This window comes from Uloborus diversus, chromosome 5 (assembly GCF_026930045.1).
Source record: "Uloborus diversus isolate 005 chromosome 5, Udiv.v.3.1, whole genome shotgun sequence".
Classification (NCBI taxonomy): Eukaryota; Metazoa; Arthropoda; class Arachnida; order Araneae; family Uloboridae; genus Uloborus; species Uloborus diversus.
The window spans coordinates 151,717,815-151,738,277 of NC_072735.1; the positions used below are offsets into that span (position 1 = coordinate 151,717,815).

General features: G+C 34.6%; 2 protein-coding genes across 3 annotated transcripts in view; both read left to right on the top strand.

Annotated features, from left to right (window-relative positions):
• The window catches only part of LOC129222294 (uncharacterized), a 249,548-nt gene that overhangs the window by 89,019 nt on the left and 140,066 nt on the right, over nucleotides 1–20,463 (top strand). The window lies entirely within an intron of this gene.
• LOC129222295 (AP-5 complex subunit mu-1-like) overlaps nucleotides 1–20,463 on the top strand; it is a 63,372-nt gene that overhangs the window by 40,473 nt on the left and 2,436 nt on the right. For both annotated transcript variants that reach the window (XM_054856781.1, XM_054856782.1), the window contains 3 exons: nucleotides 177–274; nucleotides 672–757; nucleotides 6,607–6,722. In XM_054856781.1, the coding sequence (XP_054712756.1) occupies nucleotides 177–274; nucleotides 672–757; nucleotides 6,607–6,722 (300 nt within the window). The remainder of the gene's footprint in view (nucleotides 1–176; nucleotides 275–671; nucleotides 758–6,606; nucleotides 6,723–20,463) is intronic.

The following is a 20,463-nucleotide window of genomic DNA, read 5'->3' on the forward strand; positions in this document are numbered from 1 at the left end:
AACTTTTATGGCTGATGTAAAAAAGCACTCATGGAACTCATTTTTTATTTTAAAAATATATTTTTTTTCTTCCTTAAGGTTTAAGAGGCATGGACCCTCTTTTCTCTAATATTGTCAGCAAAACAAAATTCCTTTAAATGATATGTATTTGTAGCGCATGGTTGTATGTTTTTTAGGGAGATGCAACAATTGAGTTAATGGTTCAGCTAAAATTGAATGATGCTATAAAAAATGTTTTTGAATACTTTGATGCTGTTATAGTGTTCCTCAATCGGTAAGTGAATTTTTCGTTGTAGTTAAAATTCAACTTATACAGAACCTATGTTTTATTTTATATTCGTTTTGTATAATGCATTTGATTAAAATTAACCTATTTTTCTAAGAACAGTTCAGATAGGAGAATTAAGGGATTGTGAAATGTTTTGTTGTAGTAAACCATTAATGAAAACGAGTTTTGTTGACCATATATTAATATTCAGCCCTTATGGGATTTAATCTTCAGATATTTTGTGGTATAATATTAAAGAACTTGATGCAGATGATGCAAAATTCCTTTTAATATTTTGACTTGTTCTTAGGATTTTATTTGCTGCTTGGAGTAATGAAATTTCATAACGTTAATTGCTCCATAAATTATTTCTAACAAATAAAATTGTTTATCCGTTTTGCAGGGGACCCGTAAAAAGCATCAATTTTAATGTTAATCATGGAGTGCCAAAACTGTCTGAAGATAAATATTCTTTAAAATGGAGTATAGGTATGCTCATGGGCATTTATTTTTTACTTGTTATTCTTCACCAGAACTTTCCAATTGCTGTATTTTTGATTCAAGTTTTAAAATGAATTTAAGCGAAATTTCAGATGTTTTCTTTTTTAACTGCTTAAAAATCATTTTTAAAAAATAGGCAAATGGAAAATACAGACGAATGAATGCCTGCTTGTGTTATTATTATTTATATTTAGAGGAGACATTATTTCCATCATGTAACATAATTCAGAAAGTGGCTGAAATGATTTCTTTGGTCAAAGTCAGTGATTTTATTAGTTTTTGTTGCCGAGTTATAATTTTTAAAAATGTAAAGGTCTATTACTAATTAGTTAGCTAATGTCATCAAAATGCATACTATGATCTATTCAAGAAAAGAGTCGCACAGCACTGTTTAAATACTGGTGATTAACTGAAATGCAACCATCTCATTTTAACATTTTCACAGTGCTGGATCTATATAAAACTATATTTTTAGTATTTCTTTCCTGCTCAAACTAACGTTATGTTTCCTGATAACTGATCTTAAGAAGACAAAATGATAAGCTCATTTCTTTGGTTAGATTAATATCAACTTACCTGATGGCAGCGAGTGTGGCTTATAAGTGCGGGGACAATTTTTTTAAGGAAATAAAAGACTATTTTAGGCAATCTTGAGTGACTAGGGGGGGGGGGTGATGTTCTGTCGCATAAATGTTTTGGAATTGTAGTTTTAAAAACGCCGTTTTAGTAGAGTTTTGTCAACGTTTGGGCAATAGAGAGTAGTTTCCAGGATTGCCCCAGTTATGTTTTTTTTAAAATAAAATCTAATTAATAATAATCCTCTTATATATAATAGCCAATGATCGAGTAACCGGCATGTTTCAACAATGAAACTCACACCAGGGCATGATAATTTGATAGTACGTTTTGGTAATGCTTAACATGCAGAGATAGGCTTTATTGTGACAAGGCTGAACTCAATCCCGTAACTGTTTTACTGGTAAGACTCATTTCAGGGGAATGAAGAAACGAAAGAATGGTCATCAATGACCGCTACCTACTGGAGTTTAGGGTTAATCCACTGGAGTTAGGGTTACAACTTCAACTATCAAAATATCATGAAGGAGGTTAGACTGTCTTTGGTAATGTAAGGGTAAAAAAGGCTCTTCCCGGAAAAAAATCTTAAAAACTTAGAGCAAGAGGTTTGGAGTTCTCTCCCAGAAATTTTGCAAAGTTTAAAACATATTTTGAGCGTCTTTTAAAACGTTATTTCAGAAGGAGAAACGATAGGGTTAGGAAGTTCTCCCAGGTTTTTTTTTTTTTTTTTTGAACTCATGAAATCCTAAGAACTCGGTCTTGAACTTTCTTTGGGACTTCAGAAAAAGATGTCCAGGTTTTTTTAATATTTTTTTCTAAATTGGAGTCTTAAAACCGCAGTTTTACACTATCTAGGGGGGTTCTCTTCCTGAATTTTTTCTCTCATACTGGAGTCTTAACCGCACAAATTTAGGTCATCCTTGAACTTAAAGAAAGAAGGGAGTGCACTCAGGGATTTTCTTCTAGAAAAACTTCAAAATTGAAGTTATAAAACTGAAGTTTTAATCAGTATTTGGTGACATTAATGTTCGGGTAACATCACTCAGAATATTTTGAAATTCAAATCTTAGCGTTGAGGCGATCTTTGATAATGAAAACAATGCTGGGGAAGTCCCCCCCCCCCACACCGCTGCCACTGCAACTTACCAATATGTTTTCCTGATAAGGAATTCTTGATTTCTAACAAAATTATGCAGAAGCCAGGGGCAACTCGTCACTATGGACCGGGTGGGGTTGGCCCCCCAAGAAAAATTCTGCGTGGAAAAATAAGTTATTCATAAAAAACGTTTTGTATTTCAGTTAAAAAAAACAACAGAAAACAAAGAATTGGGGGCGTGAAACAGATTTTAAATCTCTAACATTTTTCATATCGCTAATAAAATATTAGAAGTTTTCCATCTGTTAACGTTCGCGCTTGCAAGCTTTGAGAATGATTCTTGGGGCTTCGACTGGGTTGCCCCAGCCACACCTCCGCTCCTAACCAATCACGACAACTCTACCAGACCAACAAAAACCGCAAGACGCACCACCCCAATTAATCCTCCATGGGCAAGAATTCTCTAGCCCATGGAAGGGCAGCAGAAGGTGGGGGAAGGACTTTAAGCAAGTCACTTTTACGAAAAAACAGCTCGGAGGGCAGAAAAAAGGGAGCCCATGTGAATGAAAAAAAGGTTTCTTTTCCTCCGTCCCTCTTTTGTCTTGAATCCGGAAAGGGATTTATAATTTTATGGATTTATCGCAACTAATGCAGATTTTTATTAATTAATTTTTCTGCTTGGAACTAATATGAGCGGAATTCTCGGAATTTCTGAATGGACAGTTTATTTTTGAGTAGCACAGATCAATTTTAATTGTGGTACTAATAAAAGCTCTGAATTTGTCCAAAACTTTTACAAAAATCCTTCAATTCGGTGAGATCTATTCAATTTTCTGATTTGTTCTGATAATTGGCTAAAGTTAATAAGTACACGTACGTAAAATAGGCTCTATTAATTTATTTTTTATGTTGAAGTATTCTATCGCGAAACAAACTTGAATTATTTCTGTTAGACCCGCTTTCAGTCCTTAACATCGCTTTCAGTCCTTAAAAGACATAGCGGCTACATTATCTCAAAAATGTCAAAACTATTGAGTTTTGCTTCTTTGAAAACTTCAGATTGTTTCAAAAATTATGGGAGTTTCAACGCACTAGCTTAATTATTTTTAAAAAATATTGGCTTTAGGTCACTCACGCTAGGTGTGCGTTTTCTCGATGAACTTCTTTTTGAGCAATCACAAATTGCTTATTGTTTTCACTTGACCGTTGGATTACATCCGTCGACTGATTTTATTTTTCTATGCCTTTAAGGTAGATGTCCATGTGCTTCGGAATCAAATTATTTATAAACGACCCTTCTCGAAATCACACAACATTTTTTACATGAAAACAGTAACCAGCGTACAACATCCAACCCCTGACATTCATTTGAATTTTGACGTCTTGAACTCAAATTATGGTGTGGGATAAAAACCATTAGTAGAAACAAGAAACCGAACGAGCATCAGGGTCCTATCGCAATTCGCGATTGCGAAAAGCATAATTTGAATTTGTTGGATATATTTAGATCTTATTGAGTTAGTAGCCTACAGCTAAGCTGAAAATTAGGCAACTCATTACCAACTGAATTTTTGAGGGAGTGGTCTGCCCGAAGAAATAAAACATGAACTCTTTTAACATTGAAAACATTTATTTAAACATGCATTAATAAAAATAGTTACAACACAATAGTTTAGTCCTCAAACAATGTTAGGTTATGCTAGGTCAAAAAAAGTCTTACAGTAAGTCCAAGTTGAGTCAAGATGAACACACAGGATGTCAAAAGTTCTATCGGCTTATTACCGTGAATTCCACATAGGCAGAAGGACAGCATCGTAATTCGTCATAATCGCAAGCTAGTCAGTTCATACCTCAGGCACTAAATTCACCACATCCAAGAAAACATTGTAGATGGACTCGCTTCTTTCCTTAGCGTTGAAGACCAAACAACCGGCTTAACTTGAACTATAACTTCCCATTTTGATGAGCATCACAACAGGACGCGCTTCTGAAGTGGGGACATCAATGACGAAGCATCCAAAAAAAAACCCCGACCTCACCTTTGAGGCCGGCAGCAAAAACTTTATCAAAACATGGACAAAACACCAAACAGCACAAACGAGAAGATGAGTGAGAGAGAGCTACGATCGGTCCGCATATTTATTGCCAGATCCAACCGTGCCCGTAGCAATGTGATGTTACCTCATTTGCATCTTGCAAGAACAGCTCAACTCCGGAAACACACAGCTTGCAGGTTACACAATTCTTATCTAATTCGACATTCAGCACCTAACACCTCAACAGGTTATCTTACGTAATTGACATGTGCTTTGTTGGAAGTTTGCCGACTTCTGCCGAATGGCGGCAACCAATCATAGCGTGCCACTAATTTTCCTGAACACTTCCGATTCAAACTTAAACATTTGAGTGTCAGTGGCTGGTGGATGGGATTTCCCGTGCAAGGTTTTCCGGAATGGCAAAAGTTAAGTTATAAAAAAATTTTCTTCTTTTAACAATATTGATGAAATCCTTCAAGAAACAAAAAATAAAAGCATTTAACCCAACAGAATTCAAGATCTCAAAATTCAAACTTTTTTTTTTTTTGTGCGTTTTTATGTTATTGAAATAGTTAAGGATTTTTTTTATTGAAGATACAGCTTCAAAGTAATACGTTTTGCTGTCAGTACAATATACTATTTAACAAAATTGTGCATTGGATAAGCACTTTATAAATTATTAAAATGTTGAGAGTTTTTTATATCCTTGTAAACAAAATTTATTATGGAAGTTTTATGATTTTTTACATAATTAACGACAGAATATTTTTAATAGGATAAGCAAACGAATGCACAGCTTTTAAGAAATGATTATTATGATCATTTAGCAAAAACGATTTCTGAAATATGTGCACACACAAAAAAAGCCTTATAATTTTTTATAGACTTGAAACATTCTTAAGTCTTTTGAATTTTTTAATGACATTAAAAAATTTATTGATTAATCAGTAAGCGCATGCAAAGATTTCAAAGCATTACACATTTTATTTAAATGCAAAAAAAAAAAAAAATAATAATTGAACTATGAATGTGATGTGGGCCCTAGGTATTGTAATGTGGTTTCACACAATAAAAATTCAAGGTTTTTTTATAATCAAGAAAAATAAATTGTCAATTAAGGAATTCTTATTATTTCTAGATAAAATATTGTTACCGATTTCGTAATTTGATTTAAGGAAGCATGGCTAAATCGAAATTAATGCTACTGCGCGATAACTTGATTGTTGTTGGTATAAAGAGTGTAATAGTAGTTTGATTAATGCTGTGTGTTGTTTATTACTAGTTGCATGGGTTGGTTGTCTTTAAATTTAGGTTGTTTACCTTGAAATTGAAAAAAAAAATATATTAATCAAGTGAATTATTTACTAAAACACCAATTTCAACTTTGACGCTTGAAGAGATGCTCAAAATAAAGAAACTGCAAAAGGATCATATTTTGTTGCTCAGCATTACTAACTATAGCTCCCTTCATTTTATCTGTATAAATATTATTATGAAAGCTTTACAGAGCAGGCCCACCCGCCAAATTAAGGCATGAGCCGCCAGTGGCAGGAGCCATATATTTTTTAGAACTTATATTAAGGGGAAAATAGCCTGATATGAAATTAATTTATGCAGAACGTATAAATTAAAAGAAGCCCAGTGGCTCAGTAGCAGCACTTCCATGCCACTGGCCCGGGTTTGATTCCCTGATTGAGCATGGTTGATTCACCCGTTCATCCCTTCAATGGGCCGATAAAATGAGTACCAAGCATACTTGGGAACTTAACCCTAGGAGTTCCACGTTCGGCTGACCATCTAACCGGAACATCTGCCATGCACCCCAGAACCTTTGGTCAGGAAAATTGAGATGGGCACAGTAGGCCTTGGCCCTCATGGGCTGTTGCGCGGCTGGGTTTGGCATATAAATAAAACATTAATTTGAAATCAAGAAAACATATTTCCAAGTTTTGTTAATTTGAAATAGCTGGCTGTATGCCTGTAAAGCAATGGCAGTATGCACATGCATTTAGGAAAATCAGTTAATGTGCCATCATGAACAAAACCATGTTTTCATTTTCTTTCAAATATGATTTTAAAGGAAATGCATACAGTGAAAGATTTTAATATTTGTAACTTCTTCTATACAGGTACGAAGTTCCCAAAAGAATTGGAGGTTGCTTTAACAGCTAAAATTGAATTCCAAGAGGAACCTATAATGCCGCATAGTGATCCTTTCTGTATTGATAAAAATTGTTATGTTCAGGTACTAAATATTTTATCATTTTCAGTATTAATAGCCGTAATATAAGACTTGTTTATAAACTGCAATGAAATAAGTTTTGTACATGAATTTGTTTGTCAATGAAAGTTTATGTATTAATTTAAAAACCATAAGTTGGTGCAGCATTTTTCAAACAGGGTTCCACAAGAAATCAATGGATAAAATTGTTCTAGTTCTTTCTAAAATAAAAAATTGCATGATTAAATTTACTGTTTGGCACTATGGTGCACTATTTTCAATACTGAATTTTATTTATCTCAACGAAGGCCGTAGACAGGGTGGGGACCGTCGGGACAAATCCCCCCCCCTTCCCAAAATTCTAGGACACAAACTTTTTAGTCCTTCCCTTTTTTTAGTTAGGCTTTCCTTCTCCACTCAAAAAAAAAAAAAAAGAAACAACCAAGACTCTGAATCCTCTAATGAAAACGTTTCCCCTTCACCTTGACCTTGTTGCTTCTTTTAGTCAGACCCCTTCTCTGACCCTCCCCCCCCCCCCCCGCACAAAAATGCGCAGTGGACAGGGGTCGTTGTTTGAAATGGGGAATGTCGTAGACGGGAACCGGACATAACGTCCAGATCCAAAACGTCCCGAGGGACAGAACGTCCGACGGACATAACGTACAGCGGACATAACGTCCAACGGACACAATGTTCGACGGACAAAAGGTCCAAGGACAGAATGTCCACATTTTTGGACAGCTAGGACATAACGTCTAGTTTTCTGAGCAGGGTGGACAAAACATCCGGATTTTAAAGTTTTTGCTTTATCTCAACTAATTTTGTTGAATTATTTGTGTAATACTTGTTTTTAATAAAGAATGAGTCTGTGTAGATCCCTCCCCCTCTCCCCACACACACTGACAAGATGGAAAGATAATTTAAGTATTAGGACCCTCCTTTTTTTAAATAAAATATGTTTTACGGCAAATGTAGTGGAGACATGGCCCCCGTATTTTCACGTGATTTTTCTACTTCGCACATGCGAGTGAGAATTCGGAATTTGTGCCCCGGTCGGGGATAGTTACGGCCGGAATAGACCTCATGAAGGCTTTTTCTTCCATTCTTTCGGAGGGCAGTTGAAGACTGGTTTATCTTCCATTTTCTCTTTCAATAGTAGAGGGGGATTGGGGTTCCCTCCGTCCTTTGATGGACCATCAAGTTTCGTGGTGGGTTGAATGTTTCATTGATTTCACTGCTTAAACGCCCCCTAAAAATAGCTTTTTAGCATTTGGTATCATCGCTTTGTGTGTTTGGTAAATGCTGACTACTCATTGACAACATAGCTTTGCAAGCTATATTTCATTTTTTTAGGATAACGCATATGTAGTTGACTACTGATAAGTTTCACATGCATACATATTTAAAAGTATTTAATCAGGTAATGTAGTTGATCTGTAGATATATTTTTTTGGGGGTATTTCAAGTATTTTTGGTGCAAGAATTATCAATACATTCATTTAAAACAAGCATTTTAAATGCAACTATAGTTTTGAGAAGATGAGTTCTGCATACGTTATCAATCTATTTAACTGGGAGTTATATGCATAATGAAGGAGGTTAAAAGTGGTAAAGGGGACAAGTGGATTTCTTGTGACCTATGTCATATGTTCTGCTTGTTTAAGGGGAAGGATGAGTTTGAGAAGGATTTCATTTGCACAAATTGTGTTGAACTCTCTGAAATCAGAGTTAGGATGCTTACTTTGGAGGGTGAGTTAGCATTAGGCTGTAGGCATGTAGATGGGGTAAACACTCCAGAGGTAAAGGGGGAAGTTAGCAAAAAGGAGGTTGGCATTAGCTGTGTGTTAGATAGTGGGAATATTCCAGAATTAAAGGAGAAAGTTAGTAAAAAGGATGTGGGAATTAGCTGTGTGTTAGATAGTGGGAAAATTCCAGAGGTAAAGGGGAAAGTTATTGCTGAGGCGACTGACTGGGAAACAAAGGGTATAATTTTGGGAGATTCAATGGTGCGTGAGGTGGGAAACTCAATAGGCAGAGTTAGACGTAAGGTGGCTAGATGTTGTTTGCCAGGGGCTCGGGTGAGAGATGTAAATAGGGTTGCTGAAAAGAAGGGGGTATTTAATAAAGAGGATGTAGTTACTTAGTGGGTGGGAACTAACGATGTAGGCCATAGTAACAATGATGAGTTTACAAAGGAATGGGATTCCCTGTTGGACAAAGCAACCAACTGTTCGGCAAATGTCCAAGTGGTTGGTTTGCTTCCCAGGTACAGGGGCGGACTGGCCCTAAACTTTTAATGTGGAAAAAAAAATTCATGCCGGCCCCATCCAAAAACGTTTGGCTGTAGTTTTCCAAACCTAAAAAGTTTCTAGTGTGTTTAAAAAAAAAAGGGTTCCTCCCCCCCCCAGCAGCCCTCACCTCTCTCCCCCCGCTGAAATACCTAGATTTTTTTTTTTTCAGAAATCCTTATTTAACTTTTCATTTCAAGCAAACTAGTGGGCAGATTGATTTAAACTAATCATACAGCAAACGCCCATAATATACAGATGATATTTCAAGGATCTAACTTTCTCAAAAATATTTGCAAGCTTAAATTGCTCTACGCAATAAAAAAAAAAACCACTGTGAAAACTGTGTGGCTTCTTTGAAAAGCCGCATTTAAGAGTATTTAGTTTATGTAAAAGTGAATAAAAATCTTATTTAAAACAAAACGTAATACATTTGAGGCAGTGAGAAGCAAAGGGGTGTAAGCAGACATTTTCAAGTTTTGAGTAAAATTCGTATAAAGATTACATCCTAGGTAGGCTTTCATTGAATTTTTTTCTAAATCATGCTGTACAGCGGCACCTACCAGGGCTGCTGGTACTATCTCTTGCCCCAAGACAGAGGAGGGGTCCACCTACCATTTGTACTGGTTATCTCCAAATTTTCAAATTTTCCTCTTGCATCCCTTGCTTCTCACTACCTCATATGGCCATGAGCGGTACTATTTACCCTTCAGAAAAAAATTCTTTTTTTTTTTTAAGTCTTTTCTTAAAATTGTATTGTACGTATTCAAACTAATGAAAATTTTCATGTAAACCAAACGTAATATATCCGTTCAGAATGAATACATCACAGATCATGAGACTGAGAACTGATCGGAAATATCGGATAAGCCCGAATGAATCTACAAAAAAAAGAATTTCGTCCGAAAAAGTCGCCATTTGTCTCAGTGAGAAAACTGATTTTCAAAGGTATCTCTCAAAATGTTATCTAGTGAGTGAAATTTATTTGTCAGGTTCTAAGAACTAAAGTGAAAATCATGGGATATACACTTGGGGTGGGGGGATTGCGGTCTCCTCCCAAGGCCCTTGGTTTTAACGTAGATTTATATTGCCAATAATTTTAATACGGTAGTTTATATGCATGTAAAGATGGTTATGACCAAACTCCCCTCCCCTCTCCACAGAAAGCAAGTTCTGGCAGTGCTTGTGCTTTATGGTATATGTGTGGCCTATGCTACATATTAACTTGCCTTTAATAATAATATTCCACTGACACAACGTTTTCAAGTAAGAACAATTTATTTATCAGTTTCCAAGATTTAAAGTGAAAACGAAGAAATGTATTGGGAAAAGCAATAAGACGTGCGTATTCTTTTTCGTAAGTAAATATGTTCAACTAGAGTTTAACCTACGAAGATGTTCAACAAAGTGAAACTCAACCGCTTAAACCAAAAATATAACAATTTATACTTCTATTGTACGAGTTTACATGCTTGCTGAAAATAAATAATAATCGAGTAACAAAAGAAAGCACAACACAGAAATGGTCCGACTTAAACCTTTTTAATGACATAAATTAAACGAAATTAATGAAAACGAAATAATATTTGAAAAAAGTTACTCAAGAGTAATAAACTAAAAATGACAAAATTAATATTACTCTTCAAGAATCAGTGAAAATGTTTTCATACAAGGCCCTAATTTCGTCAAACTGAAAAATCTAATAATAACTTTGTAAATTTCAAATTAGTGCTAAATCTTATCATTTTATCCGGAAAAATTTTATTCGAAATTTGAAAGTATGCTATTTAACGAATTTCAACATTGCATTTATCAATTTGACACTGAATAATAACATTAAAATTGAAAAGTATATGATGATAAGATTTTTAAAAATGTACTTTTCGTACTAGTTGCAATATGGTAGTGCTACTAATAAATTAAAAACTAATAGTTTCTGGGAATACTGCATTTTAGATTCGGAAATTTTAGATTTGCTTTTAAGATTGTAACATTAAAAATATAAGTAAAAATAGATACATTATTTATGATTAAAATGGGCAAAAACACTTAAAGCAATTACACTTATCAATCTAGCTAAGAAAGAAAAATCTATAAACAAGCATTACAAATCAGTTAACAGGAAAAAAACTTCAAAAATAAAGATTATTTGATGAAATATTATTAAATACTTAAAATATGGTTAAAGAACCTAATTTTGTTTTCTTCTATAGCTCAGTGTATCCCTTTAAAAGATAGGGAAACAAAATTTTACAGTATTTAAGACATAATAATTACTTAAATTTTTCAACATTCCTTTTTAATTTTATCAAAAAATTTCTTTCAAAGCATGTAACTTATATTTTTTTGCCTTAAAAGTAATAGATTATGAATATCCGTTAAAGACTACTTGGTACTAAAGATAAAAATAAAAGAAATCGCGAGAAAAAAACACATTTCTACAACATTAATCTTTCTTACAAAAAAAAGTCTACTATGTTAAGCAACAGCATCAATGGTATCCTCTGAATCTATTTGATTTAAAATGTCCTTCTCTAAAGACATCAACATGAGAGCTTCTAAATTTTCTTGAGAAAGGGTTAAACAAAAAATCATGAGTGTAAAAAAGAAATGAATTAAGTTCAGGAGGGCCATGCACATCCTCAAATCTTGGACATGCATACGAATTGTACTCAGGGCAGGTTCTGGATACCGGAACAAACCCTTCTCTCTCTCTCTCTCTCTCTCTCTTTTTTTCTTCTTCAAGTTTAAACTGCACAATTTTATTATTCTTCCAAATCCTAAATTTCATACCAAAAAAAGGGGGGGGAGAGAGAAAAATGTTCTGATGTCTTTGAGAAGTATATTAATAATCTTAGTTTATTATCTCCCTTCAAAAATTAATTACTCTTGAAAAAAAGACATAAAAAATGTGTGTAACAATAATTGGATAAAATTGGTACAGTATTTAGGCTTTAAATTAAAATTAAGTACAGTAAAACCTGTAGAGTTGACCACCCTTGTAAGTTGACCACCTGTCTATGTTGACCTCTTTTGTCAGGAACGGAATTAGTCCTATCTTATATAATGAAGGAAAACTTCTGTAACTTGACCACCTGTCTATCTTGACTACTAATGTACGCCAAATTTGGTTTGGAGCATTGTAAAAAAAAACCTTTGTAAGTTTATCACTTGCTTTTTTTTACTTTCTTCAGTAAATTATTTTATTTTATTATTCATTAATTTATTATTATTGTATAATTATTTGATAGCTTTCTAAGAATGTTTTTAATGCTTTGATGACGGACTAGCAATTTACTAACTAAACAGCAGCATAAAGCTTATGCTGCTCTTTATTCTCCAAACTTGTTTTCATTTGTTGTTCTATTTGAGATAGTTTTTTGTACTTTGTTCAATAAAAATAGGTGTCAGTAGAAAAGTACAAAGTGTTTTCTTTCAGTTGCAATAGGTTGTGGCAATTCTGGAATTGCGCTAAGGCCCGGAGCTGTACATTTTGGGCCCTCTGCAACAAAATGGGTAGGGCATCTCCCTAATGGCCCAGTGTCTATTTGTAAAGTTAATAAGTCTCAATACTAGTTTTTTTCCTTCAATTTCTAGGGCCGTCAGCCCCCTAGAGGAAGTGAGCCCCCCCCCCCCCCGCACTGCGGGTACGCAGATATGGGCTTGCTAAAGAGCCCTTCTGGCTTATTTCGAGTGCAAGGGATTAAGATATAGGATATTTTAATTTTGCCTTTATGAACTGAGAGAGTCGAGCTTGTTGCTCTTTGGGCTGTAAGTGTTACATAAAAAGGCTTCAAAAAGAAAGTTTTGAATTTGAAATTAATAAGAAGTATGAAATATTAAAATGAATTCAAAAAGGAGAAAGCCAGAGAAAATTAGTTGGCACATATGGAATTTCTAAAACTACGGCGTCTAATATAGTTTAAAACAAGGAAAAAATAATAAAACTATTTGAATAGTATTTTTAATTATGGTTTCACTTTCAATAATGTTAAACAATGAAAGTTAGTTGAACAGAAAGAGTAATAAGGGTGAATTCCTCGAAAAATGAATACACGGTGCGAGAAATGACAAAAAATATTTCAAAAAATCATTACTGCCCTCTATAAGTTGACCACCAAAGTACTGTACCGCGAGTGGTCAACTTACACAGGTTTCACTGTATGCAAAAAATACCTAATATCGATTTTACGTTTCTCTAAAATTTGCTTTTTTCAAGGAAAAAGGTAAGGGGGCGACGGATAAAAAAATGTTGGAAATCACTGTTTTAAATATTTATACTGTTTGTTCTTTTATAAATTTTATCTTTGCTAAACGAAAATAGATGAATTGGACGGTATTATACAAAAATGAGTTATCCAACAAAAATTTTCAAAAAAATAATGAGTTATTCACATAGCTTGGCAGATAAACTGATACACTACGGGGATACAAAGACGATTTCTATTAATATGCCATCTATGAAGATCAGTTTAGAACTCAATTTACTCAAAAGTACTGCTTGGTGGGTTGACCCATTTTTGTGTAACACCGTCAATTTGTTATAATTATAACTGACAGTTCAAGTTCTTATTATTTAAAGTGCTGATGACAAAAAAAAAAATTAAAAAACACATGATGATTAAAAATATTAAACTTACCTAAAAAAAACTCTTGTCACCCTTGAATTTAAAACACATGCAATCCCATTGAGCAGTCAACACGGTGTATAACAAATGACTCGTTTTTTCCCTCGGAGACAAAATTGTGGAGTTCTCAAAATTATCTAATTGGTTGAGAAAGTCGTGGATCTATCTATTGCAAAGTGCTGGGAAACAGAAGAAAAAAAAACGAAGGATGAAAAGGAAAAAAAAAAAGCTTTTTAGCAGACGTTTTGCTCCTATTCATTCTATTCTTAGGATGGCGCCTTTCTCTTATTTCATTTGAAAAAGGTTCAATGTAATCTTTTCCCAGACAGTCTCGGATCAGATCGTCTCAGATGGCCACAAAAAAAGATCCCCACCCCCAATAAAACTCCTTACCAGAATTCCAGGAAACATCAATCCCGGACAGATACGAGAGACACCCATGGACCCTGAAGGCTTCGCTTCGGACGAAGACCACCCAACAAAGACATTGTCCCCTACGTAACAAGATACGGTAATAGTTAGGCAAGAACAGAGTAACGTCCTGAGAGTGACCGTTGGAAAAGGAGCGGCCGTTCTCCTCTCCCTCCGCCCCCCCCCCCACCCAAAAAAGAGCTGTTCTGGCTGCAGCCCTCGACACAAGAACGGCCGGCCTAGCTGAAAACTTTTTTTTTAAATAAAATTGAGAAAAACGGCACGTACACATTGAATGCACAGAAAACGGCCCGAGTTAAGGACGGCCCATGTGGAATTTTCCACATCTCACACGTGGCCAGTCCGCCCCTGCCCAGGTATGGAGTGCATAGGAGTTGGTTAAACCAACGGTCTAGGTGTATGAACCTGGTACTCAAGGAAATTTGCGTTAAGCGTAGTATCAGGTTTATTGATGTGTGGAGTAGATGTAAACGAGATTGGATTGCTAGGGATGGCCTACATCTGAGCTCTACAGGGGTCAAAATGGTTAGTGGTTTGGTTTTAGAGGCTTCAGAATCAAAAAACTAAGTTGGAATGGGGGGCATGGTTTAAGGAGCAGCATTCGAAAGGGTACTAACTATCGGGATTTTAGTAGAAACGGAAATAGGGTGGCTAATAAGAGAAAAGATTTTAACACTGGGGATTCAAACAATCGTGCAGCATTAAATAAAAGTAAGATGGGCTTACTTAAGGTTTTTTATACAAATGCTCGTAGTATTAGGAACAAGATGGAAGAATTGAAAAGCATTATTATAGACGAGAGGTTGGATATTATTGGAGTTACCAAGACATGGGCTACCGAAAGTGATGATGATTTATTATCTATTGCTGGGTATAATTTGTTTAGACAAGATAGAGTAGGTAAAAGAGGTGGTGGGGTTTTATTTTATGTCAGAGACACTTTAACTTGCAATGAATTGGTAATTAATGATAAACCTAAAGAGATTGATATGATTTGGCTGGAGTTGATGAGCAATAAGGGCAAAAAACTACGTTTAGGGAACATTTATAGGCCACCCAACTTAAGCCAGGGTCAAGATGAACAGATGTTTAGTATTATTAGTGACATTTCTAGCAAGGGGTCAGTCATCATAATGGGTGATTTTAATTTTCCAGGAATTGATTGGAACAATTTTTACCATAGTAATAGCAGAGAAGAGGATTTTTTGAAAGTAATTGGTGACTGTTTCTTAGATCAAATTGTAACTCAGGGTACTCGACAGGACGCGATTTTAGATCTAGTTTTCTGCGACATGGAAGGCTCTGTTCAGGGGTTATGTGTAGGGGAACACATTGGAGATAGTGACCACAACAGTATTAGGTTTGGGATTAAATTTGATATGCATAAAGTAGAGAATTTTGGGTTTGTGCCCAATTTCAGAAATACTGACTTTGTGGCACTTCGGCAGAGTTTGAAAGCAGTTTTTTCTTCTGGATTGGACAATAGCGATGTGAATCTTCAGTGGGCAGAGTTTAAGGAAAATCTAGCGAATACGGTTAGGGATCATGTTCCTTTTAGGAGAAAGGGTGTCAACACTAAAATTTGGCCAATGTGGTTCTCCAGGGAAACTAAAGACGCTCTAAATTACAAGCAAGCTGCTTTTCATAGGTTTAGAGAAACAGGCCACAGTGCAGATAGGCTCCAATATTGTAAGGCAAGGCGTAAATTTAAGTATTTGGTACGGATTCAGAAAAGAGAGTTGGAGCAAAGACTGGCAGATAACATAAACAGGAATCCCAAGAGGTTTTTTGCATACGCTAATTCGGGGAAAGTTCGAAATAGTCATATTGGGCCACTGGTTGATGAGCACGGAGTTTTAATTCAGGACGATAGTGATATTGCTAATGTTCTTAATAACTTTTTTTCGAGTGTTTTTAACGATAACTGTATCTCAACAGTTGACACCAACAAGACACAAGCTATAGTACAGCTTGAGGACTTTGTATTTTCCAGGGATGACGTTTTACTTCATTTGAAAAAAAATTAAAGAGACTAAGGCTCCGGGGCCAGATAATATTTATCCGAAAATTTTAGTTGAATGTGCAGAGGAATTAGCAGATGTAATCGCAAACATTTTCAATGCTTCTTATAATTCGGGGACATTGCCAGAGGACTGGAAGCTGGCTAACATTACACCGCTCTTCAAGAAAGGGTCTAAAGGGAGTGCGGGAAATTATAGACCTGTGAGTCTAACTTCGGTGGTTTGCAAAATTTTTGAAACATTGATGAAAATTAAGATAGTAAATTTTCTAGAGACTAATAATCTATTGACTAGTTTTCAGTACGGTTTCAGGAAAGGTAAATCTTGTGCAGCTAATTTATTACATTTCTATGTCAAAGTTACCATGGCTTTGGACAATAAGAAGCCTGTAGATGTTGTTTACATTGATTTTCAAAAAGCTTTCGATAAGGTACCGCATGTTGCTCTACTTAGCAAATTAGCTGATATAGGAATAGGAGGGAAAACTTTCATTTGGGTAAAAAATTGGCTGACCGGAAGGAAACAAAGAGTAGTTGTAAGGGGAAATTATTCTAATTGGAGTGAGGTCTTAAGCGGGGTTCCTCAAGGATCAGTGTTAGGGCCTGTTTTGTTCATTGTCTTTATGAACGATATTCACAAAAATATTTCTGTTAACATGAATTGTTTTGCTGATGATGTCAAAGTTATGGGGACTGTAGAAAAGGAAGAACAAGCAAATCAGCTGCAAGAGGATCTAGATCATATTACGGAGTAGGCTGATAAATGGGGTATGGCTGTTAATGTTGGGAAATGTCAAGTGCTACATTTAGGGCATGGAAATAAGTGTACAAGTTATTATTTGCAAGGTTCAGTCATTAGTCAGGCAGACAAAGTTACTGATCTGGGGGTCCTAATAAGTCAGGATTTAAAGTTTAGCCAACTGTGCAGCATTGCTAGCAACAAAGCCAATAAGATGCTTGGGTTTATCAATAGATCTATTTCAAATAAATCTAAAGAAGTTCTTCTGCCCTTATATAGAAGTTTGGTAAGACCCCATTTGGAGTATGCTGTTCAGTTTTGGTCTCCTTATCTTAAGAAAGACATTAATGTATTGGAAAGGGTTCAAAGGCGGTCTACAAGGCTAATAAGTGGACTTTCCCACTTAGATTATGATTCCAGGCTTAGAAGGCTAAAAATGTACAGTCTTGAGCAAAGAAGAGACCGAGGGGACATGATTCAGCTGTTTAAATTTATTAAAACCAAAGATGTTACGGGGCTAAAATTTAGCGCTGAAAACAGGACAAGGGGTCATTGTTTTAAGCTATTTAAATCTCAGGCTAACATGGATATTAGGAAAAATTATTATTTTAGGAGGGTAGTAGAACCTTGGAACAGTTTACCGGAAGAAGTGGTAATGAGCAAGGGAGTAGATAGTTTTAAGAGGGCCATTGATCTTCACTGGGGATTGTAAATTGACTAGGACCAGTCTAGCTGGGCCCAGAGCCGGTTGCTGGTCGTCACTTTTGTATTTGTATAACTCATGATGAACTTATTATTTTTTTTTCCAATTCTTGTTCGAGGTTTGAAGTTATGCTCGAAAATCAATCATATTCTGTTGCCTTATATATGTGTATGTAAAAAAAAATAAAACTTTTGTTTTATAATTAGTTATTAGTTCAAATCTTGTCAAATCAATATGTAAATAAAGTATATCAAAAATGCCTCTGACCATGTCCCCCCCCCCCCCCCCCGAAAAAAATTCCTGGCTACGGCCTTGATCTCAACAGTTAAGACACTGCCGGCAATATTTGCGCAGATTCAAGCAGTTTTATATTAAATGATTCAACCTTCTGGAAAGACTAGAACTTGTTCAATCGCACAAGTTTGCAGATTACTGCAGAAAAGGTTTTTTGGGGGTTACAAGGAATCCCTTTTTCAATGCAAAAGAGCTTATGGATCTTGGATATCTTTTCATCCATAAGCTCACTTCTTTTGTTCCTTGTCACCCTGAAATACGTGTCTACAGTTCTTTGTAAATTTTTGCAATTTAACATTGATATATTTTCTTTTACTTTTCTTCACAAACCTATTTCTTTATTTCTTAGAACTCCAGTAGTGTTCTGAATGTTATCATCATTATCAAACTGCTACCAAACTGCTTCATGATAAAGGAATCATTTTTTGCATTTGTTGTTACTTAATTTAAGTGCTTCATTGATTTAAAAAAAAAATTGCGGAAAAATTTGTAGATGGAAGTTATGGTTGCCTGAAACGAACATTGTCATAGTGTTCACTAGGAGTGAAAAAGTTGGGAAAGGCTGAGTTAAAGTATATAAATTGATAACACATGTAAACTAAATAACTAAAAGCCAGCAGACTCTGTCAAAGATTTTTTTGCGAATTTCTTGGGAAATATTTGACTTTTTTTCTGTAACTTTGATCAGATAAGAAACATGCTTCAGTTCACATTTTTCAGTAACAACTTTGAATTTATATATGATTTAAAAAATAAAAAAAATCTAGCAACCTCAAAAATAGTATACAACAGTATTCCAGTCAAAAATGAAGGGGTTTTTTTGCATATGATATTTAATTTGTGCTGAGGAGCTAAATAGATGACATATAATCTTTCTTTTACTATTTTTGTAATATTTCCTGCTTTTCCATGAAAATCATGGTTTTATTTGTTTCCATTTTTTCATTAAAAAAATCCTCTTCCAATAATATATTCAAGATTGACATAACACGTAAATGCACTATCTATATATATATATATATATATATATATATATATATATATATATATATATATATATATATATATATATATATATATATATATATATATATATATAAAGATGACGGTGTTTCTTTGTTTGTTTCTTTCTTTGTTTGTTTGTACCCGATGGCCAGAAGACCCCATAGCACTTACAGCCCTGAAACTTGGCACAAAATTCAAACGTACCCGGGGGGGTCTGCAACTCGAAGCCCGAATTCTAAATTTCTAAACAGTTTTTTCATAAATAACTAATTAAGCTGAAATTTCACGTTTTTTGCCTAATTAGCGAGTAAAAAATCCCCCGCCCCCTAACATTATATGTCGTTGGAAAGAGCTTTCCTTTCCAAACAAGATGATGTTTGTTCCATTTTTCTCACTTAATTAGAACCAGAGATATAAGCGATTCTAATTAAGCCAATTTTCAAGGCTAAACTTGATTTTTGTTTCTGCAGTGACGTCATCTTTAGTATAGGGTTGCATTCGAATAGTAAAACGGGTGAATTCTTGATTTAGTTATTGCGCTGTTGTCATTTTTGTTAAATTCATTGTGCAAATGTTAATTCATTTTCTTTTTAATTTGAAAGTCGCTTGGCGAATTTGGCAATAAACAATGTAGTTGTGGATTGTTTGTTTATTTCGCAAAATATTTTAGATTTCAAAGGATTGCATTTAGGTTTTTCGAAATGTGTTCAGGGTGGCGACAGATCAAGGAGATCAGGGAAAAGTCAGGGAACTTTATCACTCAGGGAAAAATCAGGGAAATTTGAAAAAATAACAAAAATTCAGGAAAAATTGATCAAATGAAGAAAAAAAAATTTCCTTGAAAAATGAAGTACTTCGATTACTTACAAATTTTCCGCCAATTATTTGTTTTAAAAAAGTAAGTTTAATGAGATGCGATTATGCTGTACCACATATTTTTGCATCTTTTTTCCTCAAAGTCAAAGTATTCAATCTTAGGATGAGCTTCCCAAGATTGCTTCTGTGTCTGTAAAGTTATTTATTTTACCTTACTTAAATTTTCCTTCCAAGCATTTCAAGCTACGTAAAATAAACAACCCTACAGGCAAAGAGGAAGCCGTCATTAATGACTTGCTCCCTTGCCTTTACTCATTGTCTTGAAGTAATTAGCATACTGTTATCACAATTTCAAGAAAAAATCTTTGTTTTATAATTAATGCTGAAACAGTCTTAAAAGTTATCACTTGGCATTTTTAATTAGTTTGATAAAATTGAATTTTGACTGAAAATCAAATTTGTTTTTTTTTTTTTTTTGCCAAGGCATTTTTGCTGTCACTTCAATTACACGAAGGGTTTTTTTTTTCAGACTTTAAAACTCTTTTATTTTAAAACCATATACATATACATTTCGAAATTAATAATTGTTTTTGAATTTCAATGTTGTTTGTTACTTAAGTAATCTTAAGATTTTTTTCTGACGACTAATGAAATCATTTGAAATTGAGTTGTGTACATAAGTAAATATTTTAATTATTTTTTAATAGTTAAAATGCTGTATTCATTTATTAAAACCTAAGTTCTTGATTAGAGAATAGCTCAATATGACTGGTTGTTGAAAGATTTCAATTTTTTTACATAAATATGTCTATTCTGCTGTTTACACGTAAAGGGCAGTAA